Below are 18,416 nucleotides of genomic sequence, written 5' to 3' on the forward strand. Positions count from 1 at the left end.
AATGCTTTTAAGATCCGTGGCACAACATCAAAGTCCCTCAGTAATATAAAGTTAAGCCACTGTTGACTTTGGGTGTAATGAAGACCGAATCAAATTAGATGGGTTTTAAAGAATTGACATGTGGATCCATTCAAATAATCTTATTTGAATTATGCACTGAAAGGAAACATGGATGAATGAATGAGACCACCACAACTCCAAAGTAAGACCGGACAAGAAATATTATTTGTATTTGTTTTTTTATTATTATTTTGGCATTTCTTTGTTTTGCATTTATATTAAGCAAAGTGCATCTTATTTTTTTTCTCATCAACACATTGCACAATACATAAATAATGATGCATATAAAACGTCTTCATATTTACAATTAATAATATATTTATATATAACATAAAATACATTTTTTTCGCTTCTTTAATTAAATCCTAGTCATTTATTAAACAAAAGTCCCGTCAGAATTTTAGACTTTCTTCTTCTTTTAAATCCTTTTTTTTTTCCCGTGGAGAGAAGGGAAAAAAAAAACAAAAAACAAGGAACGTGGGTGTAGTCCGTTTGTGAGGGCTGTTGAAGAAGAGGGGGAAGGCTGCTGCTGCTGCTGCTATCGGGTGTTAAAGATGACTTCCAGCCAGCATGGGCAACTACTGATGAACTGTCTGGTGTAGCACTGTCCCCAGCCTTTCACAAAGCTTATCTGCACTGTGAAGCCTGTGCGAGGCTGCTGCGTGAACTCGTGATCGTTGGGCCTCTGCAAGCTGCCGGCCTTGTCATAGTCAAAAGCTTTAATGGAAAATCCAGGGAACACCTTGTGCACCAGTAGCGTGCGCGAGTCCGGGTTATCCAGTGTGGCCGACTTAATGAAGATGGGATAGCAGCTGCGGTTGTAGACCCACACCCCGTCCGGCTCGCGCGTCAGCTGGATACCATAGCCGATCTTGGCCCGCACCATCTGCACCAGCGGGGACTTGTTTTCGGAGCAGAGCTGGCCCAGGCAGAAGCCGTTCCCCTGAGGTAGATCATAGAAGATGTCCAGAGAGGGTTCCTGGACCGAGTAGAGGCGCCCGACACGAGTCTTCTCCTCCCAGTATGCCACCACGCACCAGTGGGCCCGCTCGCCAGACTCCTGCAATGCCAGGGAATCTGAAAGGAGAAAAGAGTCAAGAGAAGGAGAGGGTTAGATTCGAGAAAACACAATGACACTGAAACATTAGGCAATAAAATACTCGAAAGGAGAGGAGAGTAAAGAGACATAAAACCAGAAAAGAACAGTGTTTTATAAACATGCCAGCTAGTAAAAGTAGATCAAGAGGTGAAGAAAAAGTCAACTATGTCGAGGAAAAACACTCCCAAAACGTATTAAAACGTTACTACTTCAGAACAGTTTCTTCCTCATTCCTTGTTTGGGAAATGGGGAATTTGCTTTTGTCAAGAGCCAAAGCTAAACTGTCATCCTCGATTTCTGCCACACAGGAAAACCATGTTGGAATTCCTGGACTTCAGACAAGAAAAGCAACTCTGAGACACTGGCAGGCAAGCGTCCACACGCAGTACAATATTTATCTAGGCATTAAATGCTTATCTTCTGTCTGGCTCGCTGTATTTTTGTTGCGGCGTGGCCAACAATGTGCTGACGTCAACCGACTGTCCGATCGTCTCCCCGTCTCTCTCTCGATGGCAACGAGCTTCCCCCCACTGGAGGAAATGATAGGAAACCGTCTTCGAATTTATGCGTGACGGAGATTAACCTGAGCTAAAACCGTGTTTAGCTGACGAGCAAGGCGGGCTGTTAACTCTCAAAAACCTCCCAGTTGTCTGAATCGTTGACAAGCTAGGCCTCTGCAGTCTAAAGTTTCTCTTGAGCGTAAAAAAAAGTGTAGCGTTGGCCACGCTCCAGTTTCCAAACTCCCCCCCTCCACCACCCTTTAGAGTGCCTCCTGCGCCATGCCTCGCGCCCCCTCGCCACCCTCCCAACCCTTCATATCTCTATTCCACAGAAATCTGGCTCCCAGCTACTCCCAGAGAGAAGAGTGCGAGCCAGTCAGGCGCAAGGGAAATAGAGGGAGACAGAGAAGAGAGGGCGAGAGGAAAAGAAAGAGGGGGTGGGCAGGGGAGGGAAGGCTTTTCACATATTTTGACTGTTACTTTTGCAACTTTGCTTCCTCTCGTGGTTTTTTTAGGAGCCTCCTGCGCCTTTTGGGGGGGGGTCATCGTATAATCGCCTCAACTTCTATCTAATTGTTCGGCCATCTTTTATACTTTCCGTCTTCCTCACACACACACACACACACACACACACACACACACATTTACAAAATGAGACATGCAAAGGTTAAAAAACTGTTTGCAAAGGGAAACAGATATGAAAAAAATGGACAGAGCCCCTCTCAGTGGCAACCATCCTTCCCATTCAACTCCACAGCCACCCCCCCTCTTTCTTTAATCTGGCAGCGGCTGTGAATGTAACCGGTAATTTGGAAGGTCCCGTCTGAGAAAAACTGCAACATTAATGTGGCAGGATCTGTGCTGGCCCAAGCCGACTTACCCCAGCCTGTCATTAGCCTTCATTAGAGGAGAAAAAAAAAAAAAAAGGGGGAGACAAAGACAACACCGGGGGAAGAGACAGAAACAGGAGGAGAGAGAAGGGAGCACCAAAAAAAAAAGGAGCATGCCTTCCATAAAACAAGAGCGGCTGAGCTCTTTGAAGTTGGTCTGAGCCGAGCCTCGGGGAGTTTATCGTAAATCCATCCTCGTGGGGTGCTGGGGGAAACTAAGTACCTAGCTCTCTACCTCAGGCCAAACTGGAGGAAACGAAAGGTTCATCTTTGAGATAAGAGACAGAAAGTGTCATCTGTATCTCAGGCCGGTGTCACACAGTCTTGCACGTACAGGGGCTGATGGGCAAAGAGGACCGAGTGGACTGGACTTTCTTAACAGCTGACAGCGGGCCTGCTGGCAGAGCTCACCTGTGGGGCCCTTGTGTGTTTGTTATTGCTGAGAGAGACAGGGCCTGGCGTCAGAGGTCATTAGAGCGGCTGCCTGTCTGAGCCTGTCATTGCAGCCTGAAAACACCCTGCTATTCAGGACTACATTAACTGCTTTTCACCCCCACCCTCTCCTTCCCCCATCTCCCTAGTCATCCTCCCCTCTCAGAAGCTCGCTCAGACTGCAGGTAAGCGAGAACCGCAGAGGAGAAAAGAGATGAAAGGATAAAACGTACGCAAGGCAGACAAACGGAAAGGGAACTTATAATAGACAGGCCAGGTAGCAAAGCAGCACGGAAAGTAGGATTCAAATCCTTTTATAGCTTAAAGCTGCACCACTGTATTTTTAAAAGAACACTACAAGTGCCGTCGTGCTGGACAGTTAAGTTAAGGCCTGATCCAAGCTCTAATAAACAGTGCATGCCACTCATAATCCAGCTCAAATGGCCCTCGCAGGTAAACAAACACCAACTTTCACTGTTCACCAAAGCAGCAGAGCCGAAACCAGCCAAGATCCTTAGGGTGCCGCCTCAGGAAGAGTATGTTCGCAGGTTGTCCTGACAGCAGATGAGCTTACACCTCATACTGATGAACATTAAATGAACAGACACATACACATATATTAATAGAGGTGAAAGACACACTCTTTATCTGTGGGCCCCCATATCGATGCGCTTTGAGCGTGAGGTGAGACTCAATTTAAACTGATTTCAATTTTTAACACATTTTTTGCGAGGTGTCTGCCAGTCTGCCTCCTCGCGTTACCGTCTGACACTATTTCAGGTGCGTCTGGTGTAGGTGCGTGCGAAGCTGTGCTGTCAGAGCGCCTGTCCTAGCGTGTTTCCATCAGATACGGTCTCTGAAATGCTCCGAAGGCTGTCTTATTCTCTCGTCTGTGCATCCGTCTGCCCGTCCAAGTCTTAGCCCCGGCCTACCCCCACCTGCTCGTCTGCACCCTGTCCTTTCAGGCTACTCCATCACTGGAGATAAGCTGGCTAGCTAGCAACCCTCAGGCCATCTGTCACCCCAGCCCTTTATGTTCTGCCCCTGTCTGCTGCTCTGTCCCATGGGGTCCACATGTAACCCCCCACCCCTCTATCCCCAAATAGAAAAACAGTTTTCATGCTAGTTTACTAAGAAGAATGCCAAAATGATGCTGCAGGATGTATGGGCTAACGTGACTACTGGTTATGAGCAAATCAGCATATTTCTAGCTGTATTTTTTTTCTTCATTTTTGGTATTTAATGCACCATCAGCTTGGAGATAAGTCCGCTGCAGCATATGAGGAAATTATAAATACATGTTGTTAAATAAACATCCCATGCAGAGCAGCATTTTTAGCACATAATAGCAGATTTGGCAAATGGTCAGGGTGTTAGCTCCCCTGTGGTTTTTAATGGTCCCCAGGCTTAAAGAGCGGACGCCACGCTAGCTGAGACATTTGGACTGAGTTTGAAGGGAGGAGGGGTGGAGTGGGGGTGGCAGACTAGGTGCTTCTCTTACACAGTCTGCAAAGGTTAATCATTACCTCTGTCTGACTCCACACACACACACACACACACACACACACACACACACACACCAAGTTGTTTCTATTCATAGAAGTCAGCACTGTCACAGAATTACACATTAACGCCATCATGGACACACACACAAAAAACCCTCCAACCTTCTGTTCTGAACTATACTTTCAACATCTGCAAATAGTGAGGAGGCTCCTGAGAACCGTCTCGCATCGATCCCTGAGAGCTATGTGTGTGTGTGTGTGTGTTTGTGCTTGTCTCAACTCAGACGTGTAATGACCCTGTCGTCATCACACACACACAGAGTGCAGCTGAAAACAGGAATGAGGAAGACATAAAGGATACAACACCACTGGGGTGGGGGAAAGGGCCCTTCACGGTGCCTTATTTTCCAAGTCAACACCCTCTCTCAAGCAGGGGGAAAGTCTATCCCAGAGGTCAAGGGTCAACCTTGAGGCATTCCTTTTGCTCTCTCTGCCATGACGTATATGCTCAACCCTGTGTGTTTGTGTGTGTGTGCGCCTGAAAGCCTGGCATTTCTCACTCTGTATTCACAAAGAAATGTAGTCTCATTGATTTTAGTGTAATCAACAGCAAACTTTCCGCCTTCTCACAACTACTACTGGCTGATCAGCTCACTTTTTTCACCGCAAGAATGAAATGAAACAGCTTTTATTTGTCACTAGCAGGTTGCCCTGCAGCGAGATGGAACCCCCCCCCCCGACAGAAATGTCAGCTGTTCTGCGTGTTACCGTTGTCTCACATTAGCACAGACCACAGATTATAGACAGTATACAGTCTGGCTGGTGTTTCTCAAGTGCTGAAAGACAACGACCAAGTCTACACTTGTTTGTGATTGATTACTTGTTGTGCAGCAGAGCATGCAGCCATTAACAAAAAAAAAGCCATTAACTTGGGCTAAATTATGTTATTTATCAACTCAATTGCACTGTTTCTTCAAAGAATACAAACTCAAGCTAAAAACAAAGAACGCGAAAGAAGATGAGAAAATGAAAATCCTGCAAGTCACCTGCATTACCCACAATGCATCTTGACAGTTCTTGGTAAGTCCACACCGATGCTACGTCAAGTGATATAAGCCATTTATAGAAGTGGCATGGGGGGGGGTGCAAATGTGCAAAAATGAGTAATACGGCCATCTTCACCGTGCATCAAGCAGTGAAACTACTTTTACTGCTTTAAGTGTCCCATTGTGTCTGTCGAATGCCACCATTTGCAAATTGAGAGTGAAGAAGAAGAAATGATGCACCAAAAGGCAGAGTAGGAGAAAAAGAAAGAAAGAAAAGAAGACAACTGAAAGGCGGTGGGTTTAGTAGCAGACAGAGGAAGTGGTGCTTCAGAGTGGCAGGTTGGGTACGATGCAAAGTCTTACTCCCCGCCCCCTAGCTCAGGAAACATAAATAAGCCCCGATGGCAGGAAAACCACCAAGGGGAGTGGCACGGTTTCGCTATCACCAGATCTGACTCCTTGCAGAAACACAGATAGAGAGAATGAGTTGCAGACACGCCATCTCTAACATGAACCATCCAGCCACAACGGAGGGGGGAGAGAGATAAGGAGAAGAAATGTTGCATGTCCCCCCCCCCCCAAATGTCTCCATCTATGGTATAATTTTCTCTTGAGTGGACGTTCCTGCCGTAATTACACGATCCGCATGTCTTGAAGTCGCTCAGGCGTGGTGTTCTCCGCGGCTTGTGACAAAACACAGGGCCGTTTCGTAATGAAACGGGGCGGCCGGCGGCTTCCATCTGGATCCACATTATCACTAAATTGCAGCACAATACTTTTTTCCACTCAAGGACACCCTTGTTTCCGTGTTACACCTCCTCCCTGCTCCTGCTGAGTTATTATTCCAACACTTCATCAAGCTGACCCCAACACACACACACAGCCACTCCCTGCAGCCCAGATTTCCCAGGGTGACAGGACAAATAAACACCAGCTAGTTGGCTACAAGGTGCCAGGCAGACTGCAGTGATGTCATCGGCTCACTTTTTGCAAACGCACAGGTCGAGAGATTACCCGCAGGATCTGTATCTCAGGAGCCATTTATACACACAGACACAGACAGATGGACAGACAATAACCTGCATTGTTGTGGCACAGAAAAACCAAAAAACACACCGTGGGAACTAAACAGCTAGCAGAGCCAGTTGCATGTGATCAGAGGTTTTTGTTGCATTCTTACTCTGTTATTAATCGTCATACACCTCTACGCGTCTGCGAGCGAGCATGCATGTGCGTGCGCTTTTGTGTGTGTGGGTGAGGGTGGTTGTGCCAGTGCTCAGGATAGAGATGTGGCTACCGACGGGGTTTGGGCCTGTCACCAAGATGAAGAGAGGCAGAGCGAGAGGGAGAGACAAATACACACCCCTCCACTCTGAGTACACAAAAGACAAACCGACTACATGAATGAGCAGGCGGGAGGGTGGAGACGGCAGTACTTTGTGTCACACTAGAAATTTCACACACACACACACACACACACACACACACACACACACGCAGGTTTACAGGCATGTGTCTCCACTTATTTCCATTCCTGTTTTTATCCAGTTAAAGACGGCTTCTATCCCTTCCTTCCTCTTTCCACTTCGCACGCTCTGCCTCTCTCTTTCTTTCCCTCGCCTCCCTCCTTCATTCATATCTTCATACATTGAGGTAATGTCAAAATCCACTTCCACAGAGTGACTGCAAACCAAAACAATGTTCATCTTGTTCTGGGCTTCCCTCCAGCTTTGGCTCATGGCCAAATCTGCATGGGCCTCTTTTCAATCAACGGGCTCAGCAAAGGTAGGTAAATGTTTTCAACTGCAAGCGATGCTGCGAGAGGACAGGGAGCGTGTGAAGCTTCGCAAAAACTAGACACGCTTTCCTCTTCTTCCCCTTCTCTTTCCACCCCCCACCCCGCACCTCTCTATCCTCTGCTGTCTGTGTGCGCTGTTTTTTCGATTTGTGCAGCATAATGACACAGGGTGGGGAACAGAGGACAGCCAAAACCAAAATTAAGTCCCTTGCCAAGAGGCGGTTTGGCTGCCGCGCAAGGAGAGGAAGTGGGGAGTAATGAGAGATCCTGGCCCGGCACGGGGCGGCCCAGCTCTGCTCGGCTCAACTCGTTGGCTAACGCACAGCCTCCAAAATTACAGAGAAGAGAGCGAGGAGCCGGCCACCTCTCTCTCTGCCTCTCCACCCAAAGCCGCCATCTTCTTTCCCTCTCCATTCCTTCCTCTTACTGTTCAGGCAAAGGAGAAATTTAAAAGAAGAAGAAGATCTAACCAAAAAGGAATGAAGGTACAACCAAAACAGAAACCCTGTTACGGTCAGAAAAGTGCGAATTCGCTCTACCGTAATGGGTGCCACACGCGTTTCTCTCATGGTTTAAGGAAAACAAATTTTCAGTTACTCTCTCTCTCTCTCTCCCTCCTTCGGTGCACTCCACTGTTTGTTTTCCGTCAAGATGAGGCCTCAGCTGCCTCCCTGTCCGCTCGCCTTTTCCTCAAAGACATGAGGTCATATCCTGCGCAGCCCTTTCCTCTCCCTGCTAACCCAAACAAGGCAGGAATGCTGAGGGAGACTGAGGGTGCTCTGTTTCTGAGCTGAGCTCCTAATTGCTGGAGGTTCTTTTGCAAAAAAAAAAAAAAAGTAAGATGCCGTCTTAGGTATTTAATACTTCATACCAAACATACAGGCCTTATCTCGCCCTCGGTTTGCACCAAAAATGGGCCGTTTCTCTGGGACCTTCAGCATGACAGCAGAACTAGTTTGATTTAATGAGCCAAGGTGCCAGGACTAAATTTAATCTCTGATGAAGGTTAAACCTCCAGCCGATTCACTGGATGACTAATTGACTGACTACAGGGCTGGCCGACTGTCTGTCGAGTGAGGTGACTGGTTGGTGGTATAAGAATACAACTGGACCTAAATTTAACCTGCACTGGGAGGAAGCGCCTGTGTGACAGTCGGCCATGCGCCAGGGCTCACACCAAGTCATTCTATCTGCCCGCCTGTGTGTATGTGTGAAAAACTGTATGTGTGTGCGTGTGTGCATGCGTACATGTCACCACAGCAAGACAGGATCCTGTTACACATAGGCACTCCGGGTCAGTCCCCAATGGCACCAACAGGCATGCCACCGACACACAAACAACACTATACATCCCAGAGAGTGGGAACATCAACAGTGGTGGCCGGTAACTTGACTTTAAAGAAGGCTTTAACAATAAAGTGCAGAAAGCCGACAGTTAATGTCTGATCCGGACTTCCATATCTTCAAATTCACAAGTCACGAATCCAAAAACTCACAACCAACAACATATTGCAAGCCACTTTAAACTTAACAAAATGAATGATTGGCAATGTGAATGCTACCTGATCTGCTCATAAACTCAACTGAATGCACTATATGGCTTTTAACGAGTTACTTAACACCCTACAGATTCATAACTCAGAGTCCAGCACCCTCTTAACCCTGGCCTGCTCTCCATTTCAAAATCTCTCTTTTTGATCTCTGTCTTCTGTTCTTGGTTCAATCCAAACCCCTGATCCAAGCCCTCACTCCCAGCTCAAACAGAGATCAGCACCCCGACACCCAGCTCCAGGCCTCCAGCCATCGACCCCTCCTCCTCTTCTTTTCCCTCCTCTCTACTCTGTTTCAAGCTGATGACGTGAGCCAGCGAGAGGAGCTTTGGAGCTGGTAGCCTGGCAGGCAGCCTAGTTTGCATTTGCGCTTGTCGCTGTCACAGCTCACTTAACTCCTTCCTGCCTGGATGGCTTTTCCTGCAGAGAAAGAGCCTCCTCTTTCCCGACTCTGATGTCCTTTGGTCAAGCTTGTGCTCTCGCCTCAGGTGCAGTTGCGCATTAGATCTACAGCTTGAGCCTTCTCCTACAGACAACGAACACTTAATTACTGCATTATAACGCCAAAGCAGAGAAGAAGTGGCACAGCTCTTGCTCACTCCCAAGTCTTTCCCACTCTCCTTCCCTGAGAGCCGCCCTCCTCTCCCTCTCTGTAAATATGTCTGGAGAAGAACATAAAAAGGGCAGAGTGAGTGAATTAGAAGGTCAGCAGCGGGCCTCTGGGAGAGCCATGTTTCTTTTGTCAGAGCCCCAGAGGGAGGGAGCAAAGAGGGAAGCAGGGAATGAAGGAAGGGAGGGAGTGAGAGGACGAATGGATTAGCCATTTTTTTTCTTGGCTTGCCAGGGAAATCATGAGGGCAGAGCACTGGAGCCACCCCGCCTGGCCTTTTCTAATGCTTTTTACTGAGGAGACACATTCACTGAAACGCTGCCATGTCACCCTCGCCAGGAAAGAAAACAGGGGTAGGAGGAGGGGTGGCATGTATACTTCACTGAGGGAGGGGAAAAAGAAAGGGAGGGGAGTACGAGGAGGCCTGTTAAGACTCCACTTCTTGGGTTTCACCGCTTGAACTGGGCCTAAAATGTGTCTTTAGTTAATGCACACTGGGCCTACTTTAGTGTCCATCTGATGGTCTGGCAGAGGAGGCGGAGGAGAGTAGAGACTGATTTTTAGGTTCTCTGTTCCTCTAACACACACACAGGCAGACAAGCAGGCTAACCCCACCACTAAACAAAGGAGGGGGCTGGAATGGGCAGCGAACACCAACTGACATAAAACAGGCTTTAAAGGCCCGGTAATGAGAACCATCTGAGGCCAAGGAAAGCAGAGAAAAGCACAGAGCAATCTCAAGGCAAGCGGCGAACAAACTCTTTCTCTCTCGCGAACACCCATCTTAGTCTGGAGCCTGCGGATGGGGGGCAACGGGCAGGGAAGGCGGCGCTGCCAGAGGGAGATTATGCGGGAAATGCCGAAGAAGCTCGAAATACATCCTGCCAGGGAGGTTGAAGAAAGAAAGACGCCTGTGTCTCACTCTTATCCCCACAGAGCCCGGAGGAGGATCTAACAAATACGTCCCCTGTACGCGCAAACACACCCAAACAAACACTCATGTCTGTCGAAGCCAGCTTTTTTTGCTCACATTTTTCCTCCCTCAATACCACACACACAGAACATATTCTTCTCCAAACAACGCTTGAGCGTGTTTGTCTTCCATTACAACACAACACGGAAAGGGGATGAGAGGGAACGGGGAAGGAAAAGGAGAAGAGTGGAGCGTTGTTCAAAGAGCCAGGAGGGAGGAATTTATGTGGATGTGGGAGAAATACGCCGCCCTCCTTCAACGGCTTTTTTTATTACAGAGGGGAAGCAGGGGCCCCCACAATCACCGCCTCCATCATCGCAAGTATGGAGGGAATACGTGTGGTTGTTGGGAAGAATCAATAGAAGAGGAAAAGGAAGACATAAGTGGAATGGATTGGGAGAAAAAGAGCAGAAAAATGGGTAATAGTAGGAATATTTACCTGAAAGCCCCACAGGGGCCGAGTAAGTCGTTCCTCCAGTTTCACTGGATGAAGGTCCAGAGTCTGGAGAATCTAATGGAGAAAGAAGAGTTTGAATCAGTGTGTGTGCATTTACATGGCAGTGAGAGGAGACAGCACAGCAGCAGCTGCGAGGCCGTCAATCACTCTGGTGAAATCAATGCCTAATGAAGATGCTGACGACGAAGCTCGCACCCTCACACATACGCACAGGAGACTTACAGCGGAGCGCTTCTCACACCCCTGATAATCCCCCATAATCCACTGCTTCAGGAGGAACGTTAGCCCGGCTTCCCCTGCACAGACGAGCTGCTGATCCGAAAAGAGGTGTATTCTTTCTGCTAACGACTGAGCGGAGGGTTCAATCTGGGCACGATAAACCCCGCTCAATAACCCAACATTACACGACCGCTCTGGGTCTGAGTAGACCGGGCTTGTGTAAAAGATCTGAATGTCAAACCGACATCGGAGTCTTCACGCCGAAAAGCAAACAGAGCTGTCAAAGATGCAAAAACAAGCCTCGAAATCATTTAGTGGGCTCAAAAAAGGCTCAAAAAAAGTTGCTTATTCTAAATGTTCTTCATGGTGAACCAGCAGATGCGCGCAATAGAGAGAAAACTAGACCCGCTCTCTCCTTCGCTTTGCATTTGAATGCTAAACTCCCACTAAGACTTGTAATGTAGACTAGTTTCAACACGACACCTGAATGGAGCTTCAACAAAACCACAGCATGTGCTGGGAGAGGGCTAGGACCAATGCAGACTGCTGCTGGTAGCTTGGGATTTATTAATGATATATTCCTTTTGCGTCAACAATGCTCACCACCACAGTATGGAGCGGTGGTCAGCGCCACTCTCACTGAAGTGTAAGGTCAGTGAAGTTTTCCCAACTCCAAAGCACCCGCTCTGACTGCTCAACAAGGCGCCAAAAGGCGTTATATTTATTTGCACCTACAGAAGTAATCCACGTATGGCAAGGAACGCTATTGTGTTTCTGCTGAAAGCAGCTGACAGAGAGCCAACCAGAGCGGTTTCACTGCTCCCTTCCCACCCCGGCCCGTCCAAACGCAGCCCATGCTGCTGCGGTCACGGTAACGAGATGCACGGGCATAACCCGAGCCTGCCTCGCTTTCACCGGCTGCCAATGGCCTTGCCCTGGTCTCCCGGGCAACAGTTCACAGCTGACCACAGGGCTGAGGTGGGGGGGCATCAGAGAGAAGGAACTAAACAGTGTGTGATTTATATTCCCCAGAGCTGAAACAAGGTAGCGTTTTATGTCTGGCCTACTTTCATATTGACCGCCACTGCTGGAGTGGGCAGGCACCATGACACGCATACCCCCCCCCCCCCCCCCCCAACCCACCCACCCACTTCCTGCTTGCTGGAATCATAAAACCATCATCATAAAATTCATGGCCCTTCCGCTCCGTGCAAATTATTTAGCAACGTCCACTCGCCCTCCATGCAGATTTCTCTGAATGTCATGAGGATTTACCACATCCTCAGACAAACCAAACACACAGAGAATTCTACAGAAAACTGTAATAACGTCCAGATACATGAACCAGCTGATGACTGACAGTTCCCTGAGGCGGTAGGGAAAAACCCCTGGCTTTTTTTTGTTTTTACTTTTTTGCATGATAAGCTTATTTGTCCCGTGTGCATACAAGTGTGTGTGTGCACTCTCCACCACGCTGCAGTGTTTTATTAATACTTCTTTCACCTACTCTGCCAATAAGGAGACGCGCAGACAGACACGGGTCGTCTCCAAGTAACCACAACCGCAGCTACGCGGGCTTAACGCAACCGAACGAGGAAAGAGAGCAGCAGGTACGCTCCGCAGAGGCGTGAAACTGACACATCTGCTTGCACGCACACACTTTCTGTGGGTTTTTCTTTTCTGTTTTTTTTTTTTTGGGGGGGGGGGGGGGGGGGGGGGGGATTTAATTCCCATTCAGGCTGGTATGAGTTGTATAATCATTTCCTTTGTGTGTATCCAGCCTTCTTTTCCTATTTACATTCTTGTTTCCTTTCATCAGGGTAAAGTCTCCAACTGAACTCGTACGGAGACGCCACTGCAACTCCACAGGGCAGACTTCACATCAGCTGAGTGTTAAGCACTGAGGACTGAGCTGCGGCTTTTTTGTTTTGTTTTGTTTTTTTCTTTCCAACACTTTAGATCAACCCTACTTATATTTAACTTTTTGAAAAACGCTCTTTAAGGACAACATCACTGCTAAAGAGGTGATGACAAAGACGGAGGGAAGGAGGAGGGGGGCTTTGAAGAACCGCAGCTGCAGCTGCAATGACTTCCTATTGTTTCCACTCACTCAAAGCCACTTTCTCCTCTTCTCCTGACTAACTGGCTGGCTGGTCGCCTAACTGGTCATTGTTTAACTCCTGCACTTGTAGACAGCAAGATGATGAGCAAACGAGCAAAAAAACAACACAAAACACAGAGGACGGGATGGGAAATTATGTAGATCTCACACTATTCTAGCTACAGTGTGAAGTTTAACACACTGAAAACTGACTTTGCCTTGTTTGACATAACTTGATGCCACTTTCCTGAACAGAGGAAGAGAATGACAGCAGAAGCCATGTGTGGAGCGAAGTGCACAATTAACACGGTTGCAACAGTTACGCTTTAGATGTGGAAGAAATTACAACAAAGCCTCTCTTCTGTTCTGCAAGACATCAAACCGGGAAATGGGGACAGTGACACCCCCAGCTATACACACACAGACACACACTAGAGACACACAAGCCCTCACCCTCATTCTGTTGATTAATTCAGCTGATAAAGACTGGCTGGCTCCAGAGACGCCGCTGTCTGTCTGTTTCTCCCTGCGCTGCGATTCACAAGAGATAGACGAACACACAAACAACCCCCCCCCCCCCCCCCTTTAGCCGCACACACACACACACACACACACAGGAACACACAGGCTGCCCCCGGTGATGTGCCAGTCAGTCAGTCTATAGCTGGTGTCTCAACTTTGTACTGCCTTGCCCTGGCTGTCAGCCATGCTGGAAATGGCTAGCCAGTCAGCCAGACGTGCCACTCCACTGCTATCATAAATCACAACATAACATGGAGCCATTTCCTACACACACACACGCACTGGAGAGGCACATACAACACAAACATTCATAAATGCAACATAGCCTTTTAGATGGAAATGTTATGCAAAAACAAATGCGCTTCTGGCAATAACATGAATGCATATATTTATGCATGAATAGCAAGCTCACCTGGTGGTTTAAGATAGTCCATGGGATAGCGGGAATATGGTGGAGGAGGAGACTCTGTATGGAGAAAAAAAATGAGTACATGAGGAAAAAAAAGGGAAAACAAGGGAGGGAGAGATCGAAACTTTATGATAAGATTTGTCATTTTTCAGGGGGGAAAGATTTGTGTCTGTCAGCTCCGCCTGGAGAGGCAGGCTGAGAGGCCGGCTGGGCGGCTATTGCCTTTCATTGGCAGGCAGATAAACAGGGGGGGGGGCCGCCTGGCGCCAGAAGGGCCACTATCAGCGTCTAGGACAAACTGAGATACGGGCCTCTTTTGGCCCGGGACGCCAAGCAAACGCGCGCACTCAATCGAGCGAGCGCGTGCACGCCCATACACACAGAGACCCTGGAAAAACTTCACCGTGGAAAGACTGGAAGACTGTAAAGCCCTGTGCACTTCGGAAATGCCATCTATGAAAGGTTTAAATAGCAGAAAGGCTTTGTTGTTGTTTGGAAAGCGCATATTTGAAGTGCCAAAAATAAAATAAAGCATGTTCTTTATGTTTGGATACGTTAGGATACATGTTACCGTTTTTACAACACGGCCAATCAATCAATTATTATTTTAGTCAAATGACATGCCAAACTCGGATTTAATGGCGCCACACTTCCGAAAAGATGGGAAGGTGTTGGGGGGGGGGTGTCTCAGCACGCTAGTTTGACCTTATGGAAACTCAACACAACTGTGCCAACAGAGGTGATGTCATTTGAATTAGGCTAATTAGCTCTTTAGGTAATTCTGACATGATGTCACAGCAACTGAACTTGAACTTGCTCTGAAATAAGGCCAGAGAATTCAAAATACTTGCTGCCAATAAACAGATAAATAAACAAACGTGTCTATTTTCATAAAAATCCAACTCACCGAGTTCACAGAGCCTGCTCATGTGGTGGGGATTGCAGCAAACAAGCTCTGGGTTGATTTTCCCGTAGGATTCACAGCAAGACAGCCTCTTCAACTCCGAGGAATGCCTGAGGTCCGGCCACCTGAACACTTTGTAGAGCAGCATGGGGAGAGAGTAAGACTGTTGACCCACTTTGGCGTCCACTTTGCTGGACAGGAGCAAGCAGGGGCTGCGGGCACCCCCTTTGGACTCCACTGCCTGCAAAAGCACCTCCAATTGTTTCTCTTTGATCTTTTTCAGTATCGAGTGGGTCAACGCCTTCAATTCAGCCTCCGACCCTGCGTTGGACTTGGCCACCTTTGTCGTTTTGCCCATGCAGCAGCCCCCGGAGCCATGCGTCCCTCTATCCGTTTCCCCGTCGCCCTCCACGGGCGCACGGCTCCTCCAGAGTCGCCGGACGAGCCCCGATCGTTTGGTCCTAAACATGCGGGACGAAAAGAGGGTTTCCCGGCTAAAAAACGAGCATTGTGTCCGCAAATCATGAAGATTCCGGGATCCGAGTCCAGGCGGTGATAAGCAGCCTGAGAAAAGACGGTGGAAAAACTGTGGTCTGGACAAGCAGAGGAAATCTGTAGCATACGCCAGTCTCTTTCGCCGTCTTCTGCAAACCAGATCACCAAAAAAAGCAGACAGGGTTCACGGGACAGTTAACTTTTCCTCCGGGGATAAGTCACCATCACCTTCGGGAATTTAAGACTTGTGTCTGATGACGAAAACCTAGCAGAATGTGATCGTTAAAGCGAATGGGGGAGCAACCCTGCTGCGCGGAGCCTAAATGTGTTACAATTTTCACTTGGTGATGTGCAACCCAGAGCAGTGAGCTGACCCCTTAAAAATTCTCCAGGCAGCTTTTTCAGCAAATAAACACTGCCTTAGAAAAAAAGAACGAAAAAAGCTTTCTGCCAGTTCGCAGTAGCTTTAATGGAAATTACAGAACGTGGGGCCTAATTAAGCCTAAAATGTTATTGCAATTATCCCATGAAAACCGAAGCTCGCTGCCGTGTCTTCAAGAGCATTAATCCACAAAAATCCGTGATCCAAACTGCACAGAGTGCGGTTCTCCACCGGGCATGCGGAGGCTTTATTTATTTATTTGTTTGTTTATCCGCTATCGTCCAAATATGCCAATCGTCTGCAGAGGATGTGGTCTGCCCGGGTTGAGATGAGCCAGGGAGCAAAAATCCAGGTCTGAATCTCTCACCCAAGTTGAGTTGCGTTTCTAAAGCCCGGAGAGAGAGAGAACACTCGTCCAGCAGCCGAGCGTTTCGACCTGTTTCAACACACAGGCGAACCTTTTTCTTTTTTTTCTGAGCGTTAAAATAATCCCAAGCTCGTATCTCACGCGAAGTTTCCGTGGAAGAGAGAGCGAGCCGCCGACTGCGATCTCGAGGGGGAGTATGAGGCTGTCTGTAAATGAGGCGGATGGTTTGGGTGCCCTTGCTCCGTCTCCAGTCTCCAGTGCGCATTGACGCGCCCGGTCACGTGTGTGTCTAGACACCCTGTCGCTTAAAAGAAATGTGATTGTGTGTTGCGCAAACAACAGATCAAGCAGAGCCTGCGGCGCACTCACACACACACACACACACACACACACACACACACACACACACACACACACACACACACACACACACAACCTTTGAAAGGAGGAAAGTTTGGGGGCAAAAAGTTGCCAGAAGGGTAAAGTTGAGAAACTGTGACATGATATAAAGTCTTACAAGAAATTTCTCTCGTCACTGTTTAATGCTGAATAATTGACAGAGCGATAGTGACGTAAATTTGGCCCCTTAGTGTCATATAAACGTTTTTTTTAAGTTTACTTGATGATTGTAAACTCAAATGTCCTTTTCGAGCTCCAACCACGTCTAATAGCTCTGTTATCTCAGCTTTACTAACACTGGCTTCATATTAAAGCAGCTCTGTTGCTGATGTGTGCGTGTGTGTCATTTAAGCTAGAAACACTCTGATTTCCACCTTTTTCTTCTGGTAATATAACATTTGTGCATTTGTCATCATGATTACTCAGGATGGTTTGGCTTGGGAGGGGGCTGCGTGGGATAGTCCCAAGGGCGACACTTCAACCACTCACCGGATATGTCGGGTCGTAGATGGAGCTGGTTCGGATTAGGGATTTTTTTTAACGTATAAAAAATGTGCCTGAAAGACTTAACACAAGGAGAGAGAGAGAGCGAGAGAGAGAGCGAGAGAGAGAGGCCAGTATGTCCCAAGTCAGACGGGAGCGCGCTGCTGCCGCCCTCTGGACGTTTGGTTTCCAGGTGGGACGAGCATCACCAGTTTTCTGCCTTTTAATCATCAACACGGCGGTTTCCACCCTCTTTTATTCACCCAGCGCTCTTGCCCATCACTTTCCCGACTTGCCTGACAACAGATGGGATGTGCCCACATGACTGCTGTCTTTATTATCGGCCGAATCCATATTTATTATGACAGGCGCAACGGTTTGATTCTTACCGTTTCGATCTGTTTTGCCGTATTGTGTGTCGCTGAAGAGACAAAACACAAACAACGTCATTTAAGTGTGACAGCTTATTTATCTCTATACGCACATATACATGATCTGTTCTCTCAATAAACTCACTTTTTATTCAAATAAATAAATGATTCGCACTTTGAACCCAAAGTGTCCGAGGCCCTCAGATAGGATCTCCTAGCATGTACCAAACCCTTTGCAATGTGCGCATGAATAATATGCATGTATGTGTGTGTGTGTGTGTCACCTACATGGCTTAATGTGTTTACCTCCACAGAGACAAGTCCAGAGGAGGTGACAGGGGTGCTCCCGGGGGCAGATGGGAGGGGTGTCTGATAATGATGATTGCAGAGATGTGCGGGGCTGGGGGGGCAGAGGTGTGCATTGTGGTCGATGGATGGGGGTCGGGCTACCCGCATTGTCCCAGGATCACCCACTGGCGCCGAGCAGGAGGAGACTCAACAGCCCAAACAACACAGGGGACTGCGCCTCTTTTTTTGTTGTTAAAGAAGTCTGGAAGCAATCAGTCAGGGGAAAGGGTCTGTCAGAGGTATTGTGGAAGTCGCTGCAGACGCACGTTGTTCCCTCCCCTCTCCCCCTCTCCACTTCTCCCTGCCCTTCCTTTTGTGTGTGTTACTGACTATTCCCCAGACTCCAGGAAGTAGCCAATTTTATCTAACCAGTTTCCATTTCAGTCTGGATTCAGTCTGTCTGCAATAAGGTGCAGGACAAGGATTCATTAATATTTTTTCCCTCCCTGCGTGATAACGTTTTCATGTATTTTTAAACCACACCTGACATGACAAT

The 18,416-nt window shown here is 47.9% G+C and overlaps 1 protein-coding gene across 2 annotated transcripts; it reads right to left on the reverse strand.

The window, feature by feature from the left end:
• Positions 1–432: 432 nt before the first annotated feature.
• Positions 433–16,602, reverse strand: smad7 (SMAD family member 7). Of its 2 annotated transcripts, XM_085463916.1 has the most exons (4): positions 15,079–16,601; positions 14,175–14,228; positions 10,903–10,974; positions 433–1,137 (listed from the first exon to the last, which is right to left on the reverse strand). In XM_085463916.1, exons 1-4 carry the CDS (start codon positions 15,542–15,544, stop codon positions 599–601), a joined length of 1,131 nt encoding a protein of 376 aa, XP_085320042.1. In that variant the 5' UTR covers positions 15,545–16,601; the 3' UTR covers positions 433–598. The 2 variants fall into 2 exon arrangements, with proteins under 2 accessions (XP_085320042.1, XP_085320043.1); XM_085463917.1 differs by lacking the exon at positions 10,903–10,974 and having other exon boundaries at positions 15,079–16,602.
• Positions 16,603–18,416: the final 1,814 nt, after the last annotated feature.

The sequence above is a fragment of the Copadichromis virginalis genome, linkage group LG7 (assembly GCF_057382275.1).
Source record: "Copadichromis virginalis isolate Kocher_CV1m ecotype Utaka linkage group LG7, C_Virginalis_male_GT1.1, whole genome shotgun sequence".
NCBI lineage: Eukaryota > Metazoa > Chordata > Actinopteri > Cichliformes > Cichlidae > Copadichromis > Copadichromis virginalis.